Raw genomic sequence first — 9,109 nt, forward strand, 5'->3', positions numbered from 1 at the left:
TTATGGTCCTAAAAAACAGGGCCAGACCAATGGTCAGATATCCCAGGCAGGCCAACATCGAACAGCATCAAGCTGAGGGGAGGCAAAGAAGAAGCACATAGACCAGTGGTTCTCAACCTTGGCTGCACATTAGAATCACCCGAGAATCTTTTTAAAATCCTGATTTCTGGGCCTCATCCTCAGGAAATTCTGTTTCTTTGTTACTAATGTTGTGGCCCCACCCCATAACAAAGAAACAGAAATTCCGAAGGATGAGGCCCAGAAATCAGGATTTTAAAAAGATTCCCAGGTGATTCTAATGTGTAGCCAAGGTTGAGAACTAACAGAGTGTTGCTCAGAAAAGTTAACGAGTCCAGACCAGGTTCAGCTACTGCCTTCTATTGTCACACAGACGCACAGATGTACGCATAACTCAGAGACCAGTCACAAACATTTATTAGTGTTGTCCACAGAATTCAAGCTATTCTTCCATCTTTAAAATGTCCACAGTGAGTTTGTGGACAAATATTTTCTATAAAACTTAATATAATAAAGCAAATTTTAGTACATCAGTTCAAGGTGATGATTTTACTCATTTCTGAAACTGACATTTTCTTAAAAAAAATTATCTGTTGCAAACTCAATGTGTTAGAAATGTCACAACAAAATACAAGGTTTTAGTCTAATCTTAATTGTTTGATGTTTAATAAAGTTCACTGGGAAGTAAAGGCCTTTGTGTTTTTCCCTGAGATTTCTCTCATTTTTAATGAGGTTGTCTGATCATTCAGGATCATTGATAGAAGTTGCCTTCCTCATGTGAGTTCTATAATATACAATGACAGATTGAATTATGATAGATCTTCTGACATTTATTATATTTACAGAGTTTGTGAACCCTCAAAGGAAAAAAAGACACCTATTAAGAAGGGCTTCTGGTGGCTACCTTGGCTCAAACAAACAAACAAAAAAAGCAGAGCCAGCAGCCATTTCTGCAAAGGGGATTTTTATGCAAACTGCTCAGCACTAAACTGCCATTGGCTGAGCCAGCCCTTATGATGGTTTCCTGGAATCCTATTTCTACCAATTGGATTGAGGCTTTCTCCATTCAATCAGAGCAGCTCTATTCTGACCAATCAAGACCAGTGCCTTTGGACCAAACTGTGAGGATTTGGATGCCTCATGTGCAAGAGGACAGACCAATCAGGGACCAGAGGCAGGGACTTCTGTCCATTTAAGCCAGCTTCCCTCTGGCTTGGGGAGCGAACTTTCCACTGAAGACCGTTTTTCCCCAGCTACAGTAGAAACATGGGAGATGCCTCGTTGGAGCAGACCAGAGCTGCCTGGCCAAAGACAGTCCTGGCCCAAGGGTGACGAAGCCCCTGCTGTTTTCACAGCTGCACTGCATCATAACTGAGCTATTCCTCAGCTGTGCTATTTTCACAGCCATGCTATAGCACTGAGGCAAGTTTCCTTCCTCACTGCACCCCAAATCAGGGATTCCTGTTGGTGCTGAATTGGCACCAACGACCCAGGGTTAACAGGTTTAACTTCATTCTAACAGAGTTAGATAAATTATATGCATTTAACCAATACACCAAATCTTTAAGAGCTCAACACAGTACAAATGTAATTCCTGTGTTTTTTTTTTTAAAAAAAACTAACAGGGGAAGATTTGTTAGTGGAAAATTGTTTCATCACTACCTTGTACTCTATCTCAATATACAGCACACAAGTCTGCCTTGCAAATTTTTCCATTCCAGTATGAATAACAGAACAGGAAGAATGCAATTTTTTAAAGGCTAAACTTAGCTGATATGTAATAGCATAATAATCCATGACAAGCCCCACCTGGATGAAAGGCAGATTGGGAAATTTAGACATGCTTGTGCCTATTAGAAGAAGAAATAGTTAAAGGAAACAATATGCAGTCTGTGTTTTAATAATCAGTTTCTTCAGAACTTCCCAAAGGCATTACATTGAAGGTTTTTCTCTCTGGTGTGCCTTCTGTTATAATGTGCTCGAAGACCTGCCTTATGAGCGAAAGTTTTCCCACATTCACTACATTCAAGTGGTTTTTCCCCAGTGTGAATTCTCTGGTGCTCACTGAGAGTTGAACTGTGGGCAAAAGCTGTCCCACATTCATTACACTCGTAAGGTTTCTCCCCTGTGTGAATTCTCTGATGTGCCCTCAGACCAGAACTACGGGCAAAAAACTTCCCACATTCACTGCATTCATACGGTTTCTCACCTGTGTGAATTCTCCGATGGGTACTGAGGTTTGTCTTACGGGAAAAAGTTTTCCCACATGCATTACATTCATAGGGTTTCTCCCCTGTGTGAATTCTCTGATGTGCACTGAGGTGTATCTTCCTGGAAAAAGTTTTCCCACATGCATTACATTCATAGGGTTTCTCCCCTGTATGAATTCTCTGATGTGCACTGAGGTGTATCTTCCTGGAAAAAGTTTTCCCACATGCATTACATTCATAGGGTTTCTCCCCTGTGTGAATTCTCTGATGTGCACTGAGGTGTGATGTCTTGGAGAAAGTTTTCCCACATGCATTACAATCATATGGCTTCTCCCCAGTGTGAATTCTTTGATGTACTCGGAGGGCTGAATTATGAGTGAAACTTTTCCCACATACATTGCATTCATAGGGTTTCTCCCCTGTGTGAATTCTCTGATGTGCACTGAGATGTGATGTCTTGAAGAAAGTTTTCCCACATGCATTACATTCATATGGCTTCTCCCCAGTGTGCATTCTTTGATGTACTCGGAGGGCTGAATTATAAGTGAAAGTTTTCCCACATGCATTACATTCATACAGTTTCTCACCTGTGTGAATTCTCTGATGAGTACCGAGGTGTGTCCTCTGGGGAAAAGTTTTCCCACATGCATTACATTCATAGGGTTTCTCCCCTGTATGAATTCTCTGATGTGCACTGAGGTGTGTCTTGTTAGAGAAAGTTCTCCCACATGCAATACATTCATGGGGCTTTTTGCCTGTGTGAATTCTCTTATGTGCTCTGAGATGTGATGTCTTAGAGAAAGTTTTCCCACATTCAATACATTCATTTGGTTTCTCCCCTGTGTGAATTCTCTGATGTTCTTTGAGCTGTGCCATCCTGGAGAATGATTTCCCATATTCATTACTTTGATAGAGTTCCACCTCTGTGTGTGTTCTCTGATGTACTAAGAGGGCGCACTTCTTGTAAGATTCCCCACATTCATTGTTATAAGGTTTCTCTTTTGTGTGAACTGTCAGATGTTCACTGAGGTTTGACATCTGACAGGAAGTTTTCTCACATTCATTATATTCATAGAGACAGGCCCCCATATGAGTTCCAGGATAATGACTAGTGTGTGAATTTGAACAGAAGAATTTCCCACACTCCTCACATTCACAAGTCTTCTCCTCTGAGTGGGTCCTCTGTTGCTGAATGAGGTGTGCTTTCTGGTAAAAGAACTTCCTGCATTCATTACTTTCAAATGCCTTCTCTCCTATGTCATTTTCCTGATGTACACTGAAAAGTGAGTTTTGATGCAAGGATTCCCCACGTTTACCACATTGGTAGAATTTCTCTTCTGTCTGAGTTCTCTGATGTATTGTAAGGTCTAAGTCCTGGTAGGAGGCACTTGTACATCCATTAAAAACACAGACCTTATCTCCAGTTTGTGTCTTCTGATGTACCAGATGGGCTGAGCTTTGGGTCAAGTTTTCTTCACATTTACTGCTTTCAAAAGCACCATGTCTTGTAACAGTTCTCTGAGGTTGAATGAGGAGTAAATTCCTGTTGAAATTATTTCCACTTTCATTACATTCATAGTGTGTCACAGTCATCTGAACTTCATCGTATTCCTCAATGGTGGCTTTGTCACAGGATCTCCCACATTCATTAAGATCAAAGCATTTCTCCCTTGAACCAGTTCCCCTGTGGTTAAACAGAGTTGCGTTATCACAGCTTTTCCAAAATACATCATCCTTACATGATTCCTTTCCTGTTAGGGAAATTTTAACTATAACACAGACAAGTGTTATCATGTAAAACTTTTCCGAATTCATTACATTCAAAAGGTTGCTCCAGAGTTGGAAATTTCAGATGATCTTTATTATGACTGAGAGCGTTCATATTTTTATACTCCTAAGGCCTCTCTTCAGGATGAGCTTTCTCATGTTTGATATCAAGCTGCGACTTTTCACATATATTTATGTAATCAACCAGCTTTCTTGAATAGTTCCTATCATTAACAATTAAGTCAGAAACAAGTGGCAACTTCATTCTACGTGAGTCACATTCACAGGACATTTTTCCTGAATAATCTGCAGTTAATCCAGATTAATTGGTTTTCCTAAAACTATCTGCCTTTCTTTACTCAGTGGTTTATTATCAATGAATATTACTTGCCAAAGAGGTTTCTCTTGTTTTTCTTGGTTCTCCTCAATGTGGACATCAACTTTGTAATATCCTAAAATTAGAAACATTGAAAACATCTTATGAATCTTACATTTCTTATTATGAGGAGCTTATAATCATGTTTTATTATGCTTTGTATTGTTTCTAGTCATGTTTTCAAAGATTAATAATTCCATGCACACAGACAGAAACACAAGACACACACTCTTTCTCTCTGCTCATCTAAGTTGTTTAAAAAAACAGAATTACTCCCAGTGCTAGTCAAAATGGAGCAGCCCCATTCTTCCAGGTCCTCCCTCTTGCAGTTAAAAAATCCCTAGGGAAAAAACCTCTCAGCAAAGTGGGAATAGAGGGATCATGCCTCAACATAATAAAAGCCATATGTGACAAACCTACAGCCAACATCATACTCAATGGGCTAAACTAAAACCATTTCCCCTAAGAATAGGAATGAGACAGGGATGTCTGCTTTCACCACTTTTGTTCAACATAGTACTAACAGTCCTAACCATAGCAATCAGACAAGAAGAAAAAAACAAAAAGCATCCAAGTTGAAAAAGAGAAAATAAAACTGTTATTATTCGCAGGTGATATGATAGTGTACATAGAAAACCCGAAAGACTCCATCAAAAAACAATTCTCGGGAGGAGGGGAGAGTGTGGGGTGTAGGAAGAGATTGGACAAAAATCTTACACCTTTGGATGAGGACATGGCGGGGGGTAAGGGCATGGGGTTGGGTGGGAACCAGGTGAAGCGGAGCTATGGGGGGGAAAAAGAGGAACATCTGTAATAATCTGAACAATAAAGATTTATTTTAAAAAACTACTAGATTTAATAAACGAATTTGAAAGTGTAGCAGGAAACAAAATTAACACCCAAAAATTGATGGCATTTTTATAGACCAACAATAAAATCTCAGAAAGAGAAACAAAAAACAATCCCAGCTACCATTGCAACAAAAAAAATTAAGATACTTAGGAATAAACTTAACCAAGATGGTAAAACACCTGTACTTGGAAAACTACAGGATGCCGATAAAGAGTTAGAGGAAGATATACACAAGCAGAAGAATATACTGTGTTCATTGATTGGTAGAATCAACATTCTTAAAAATGTCCATACTGCCCAAAGCACTCTATAAATTCAATGCAATCCCTATTAAAATACCAAGAGCATAGTTCACAGATCTAGAACAAACACTCCAAAAATTTATAGGGAACCAAAAAAGACCCCAAATATCCGCAGCAATCCTGAGAAAGAACAATGTTGAAGAAATCACAATACCAGGTATCAAGTTATACTACTCAAAATAGTCTAGAACTGGCACAAGAACAGGCATATAGGTCAATGGGATGGAATAGAGAACCCAGAAATTTACCCAAGCCATTATGCTCAATTACTATTTAACAAAGGAGGCAAGAGCATACAATTGAGTCAAGAGAGTCTCTTCAATAAATGGTGTTGGGAAAATTGGACAGGGACATGCAAAAAAAATGAAACTAGACCTCAAACTTACACCATACACAAAAATAAACTCAAAATTAATAAAAGACTTAAGTATAAGACATGAAACCATAAAAATCCTAGAAGAAACCAAAGGCAGCAAAGTCACAGGCATCTCTCATAGTAATATGTTTACCGATTCATCTCCAAGGGCAAAGGAAACTAAGGAGAAAATAAACAAATGAAACACTATCAAAATAAAAAGCTTCTGCACATCAAAAGAAACCATCAACAAAATGACAAGAGAGCTCACTGCATGGGAGAACATTTTGCCAATGATACATCTGATAAGGAGTTAATTTCCAAAATATACAGGGAACTCATACAACTTAACAAAAGGAAGACAATCCAATTTAAAAATGGGCAGAGAACCTAAATAGACACTTCTCCAAAGTGAACACATAGGTAAAGGATACTTGGAATCGGAGAAGCAAGATGGCGGCGATATAGGCAGACGCGTCCCAGGTCTTGTCCCGGAGCAAATGTAGTAAGCAGCTGAAACTAATAACACCCACCCCGAATTGGCGAAATTACTCAGCTGGTGAGACAGTTTGCAGCCGGGAAGGGCAGAGCTCCCCTGGAAAGGTAAAAAACCAGGGATCTGGGCAGGAAAGTTTGCCAGACCTCTGAGCCCAGAGGGTCGGAGGGAGACCGAGTGGCAGACAGCCCCTGACTGGGGAAAGGAGTTCCTCGGGATTCCTGGCACTGGGGTATTTGAGATTTGGATTCTGTGATTACGGAGGACTGAGCCTAAAGGGGGCAGCCTGAGGAGCTGACCAGATCATGCAGTGCTGGTAAGAGAGGAGCGTTTCCGCGGCCAGCTGGCGTTTGTTTGTTTCTTTGTTTTCACTGAACCCTGCTCATAGGACAGTTCGGATACAGACACTCACCTGTGCTGAAGAGAGGGAGAAGGTGCGGACGAGTGGAATCTGGGGAGAGGCTGAGGAGAGAGGGGGGGCCGGGAGAGGTGACAAAGAATTGAGTGCTGAGACACCCCTGGGCCCAGGACTGGGGCAGCCATTCTCTCCAGAGGGTGGAATTCCTCCCCCAACCCCCCAGGCAAGGAGCACAGCCACACCCAGATTCCACCCTCTACGAGATAAAGGATTAAAATAATCTCATTAGTCCCTGGGAGTTACCAGGGTCTCGCCTATAGAGGGACTTTCAGTCCCACCAACAACACAGAGCAGGGTAAGGATTATTTAAGAACCAGCTCTGGGCAGTTGCCCTCCCCAAACCAGTTTTAAGTGCAATAGAAAAAATAAATCCTTGCTGTTGGGTAGAGAAGCCGTATAGCCTCAGAGGCCAACCCAAAAACACTGCCACCCAGAGGCTGAGCCACAAACTGACTCTTAGGTGAACACAAATTAAGGCAGTCTGGATCACAAATACAGCCTGCTTTAAAATCAGGACTGTGATTTACAACACGGAGGAACAGTGTATCGAAGGGAAATTCAACACTCTCCTGAATACCTGGCAGGACTAAGGCGAGCCAGGCTGAAGAGTACAAGAACCGAAAGACCTTCACTACTGCAAATTTTTTTTTCCTTTTTCGCCTTTTAACTAAGAAACCAATTTTTTTCTTTTTCTTCTTTTTCCATCACCTGATTTTACCCTTTTAATTACTACATTTTTATTTTTAACCAGTATTATTACTGCTACCATTTTACCATTTTTTAAAGCGCCATTTTATTTTCTTTTTTTTTTTATTTTGGGAGTAGTGTTCTCCATTCTATTTTCATCGTTCCTTTAGCATTAATTTTCCCTACCTCAATTTTACCTCTATACTAAAACGCTCTTCCTCACTTTTCCCCATTTGGTGTCCTGTTTCTCTTACCCTATTCCTGCTTTAGATTTTCCCTATTCCGTCTTTTTACCCCCTGTCTAATTTCACCCTACTTATATATCCTATTTCCAATCCACTGCTCTAAATCCTTATACACCTATCCCTTATCCTTCTTCACTATCCAAACATTTTTTTTCTCTTATCTTTCTATTGTTTTCTTGCTGTTTGCTTGATTGTTGAATATATTGTGTTTTTTTTGTTTGTCTGTGTTTTTTTTTTTTTGCTTGTTTTGTTTTGTGTTTTTTTTTTCTTTTTTAGGACTGGTTGTGAGGTTGTTTTTCTTTTTCTTTTTATTTTTTTCTGCTGGTTTTCCCCCTCCCTCCCCTCCCCCACCCCCCGACTATTTTTGTGCTTCTGTTTTCCCTTGCCTCTCTTGATATCATTGGTTGTTTGTAGTTTGCATTCATCTCCAGGGATCTGTTGCTGGAATTTGTTGGGATTAGTGGCAGTTCTATCGGAGTTTTCTCCTCATACAAATAGTCTCTTCCCCTCTTCTACTTCACTCTCTCTTTTCGCTCTTTTTTTTCTTCTTTTTTTCCCCCCCTCTTTTTTCCCAATTCCATTTTTGCACTCCTTTTTTGTTTTTATTTCTTATTTTTCTTTTCTTTTTTCTCTTTTCTCTTCTTCTCTTCTTTCTTCCTTATCCCCTAATTCTCTTAATTCGGGTGGTCACCTTTATTTGGGGTTATTAATATCGTGAATATATTTGTGTTCAGTCCCTGGTACGTTGTGCCTTGTTGTGTTGTATTTTGTGCCTTTAAATCAACGCAGCAGATCCAAGCAACAGCAGCCTCCTGATCACCACACCCTCTGTCTGAGGAACAGCAGCTGTACGTGAAGCCTCCCCCCACCAGCCAGAAGAGCCACCACAGCTGTGAACAGCACCCACCAGAGGAGCTGCTGCCAACTGAGGAGCAGCTGCTACCGCAACCTCCCGAGGAGCAACCACAGCCCAAGGAGCCACTGCCACCCAGGGAGCAGCCACTGAACGACTCAACATCTAGATATGTCAGTGAGATCAAACATGGGTAGGCAAAGAAACCCCCAAAGGAAAGAAAAGGAGGACTCGCCAGAAAAGCAGCTAAGTGATACAGAGGCATGCAACATGACAGAAAAAGAATTCAGAATAAGGGTCCTAGAGTGCATACACCGGACGGAGGAAAAAGTCAACAACTTATGCAAGAAGCAAGAAGAAACAGATGAAAAAATGGATAACTTATGTAAGACCCAAGAAGAAATGAAGAGCGATATAGCTGCAATAAAAAACACCAATTGAAAGCATCAACAGTAGACTAGGAGAGTGGAGGACCGAATTAGTGAATTAGAGACAAGGAAGCAAAACACACCCAAACTGTACTGCAATTG

At 40.6% G+C, this 9,109-nt stretch overlaps 1 protein-coding gene across 1 annotated transcript in view; it reads right to left on the bottom strand.

Annotated features, from left to right (window-relative positions):
* Window positions 1–412: 412 nt before the first annotated feature.
* Window positions 413–9,109, bottom strand: part of LOC106694690 (zinc finger protein 883-like) — a 26,971-nt gene continuing 18,274 nt past the window's right edge. The window contains exons 2-4 of the mRNA XM_023745749.1: window positions 6,789–6,815; window positions 4,387–4,447; window positions 413–3,912 (exon numbers count right to left, since the gene is read on the bottom strand). Of these exons, the coding sequence (XP_023601517.1) occupies window positions 1,932–3,912; window positions 4,387–4,447; window positions 6,789–6,815 (2,069 nt within the window). The 3' untranslated portion in view covers window positions 413–1,931. The remainder of the gene's footprint in view (window positions 3,913–4,386; window positions 4,448–6,788; window positions 6,816–9,109) is intronic.

Source organism: Myotis lucifugus, unplaced genomic scaffold (assembly GCF_000147115.1).
Source record: "Myotis lucifugus unplaced genomic scaffold, Myoluc2.0 scaffold_577, whole genome shotgun sequence".
In the NCBI taxonomy this organism is placed as follows: Eukaryota; Metazoa; Chordata; class Mammalia; order Chiroptera; family Vespertilionidae; genus Myotis; species Myotis lucifugus.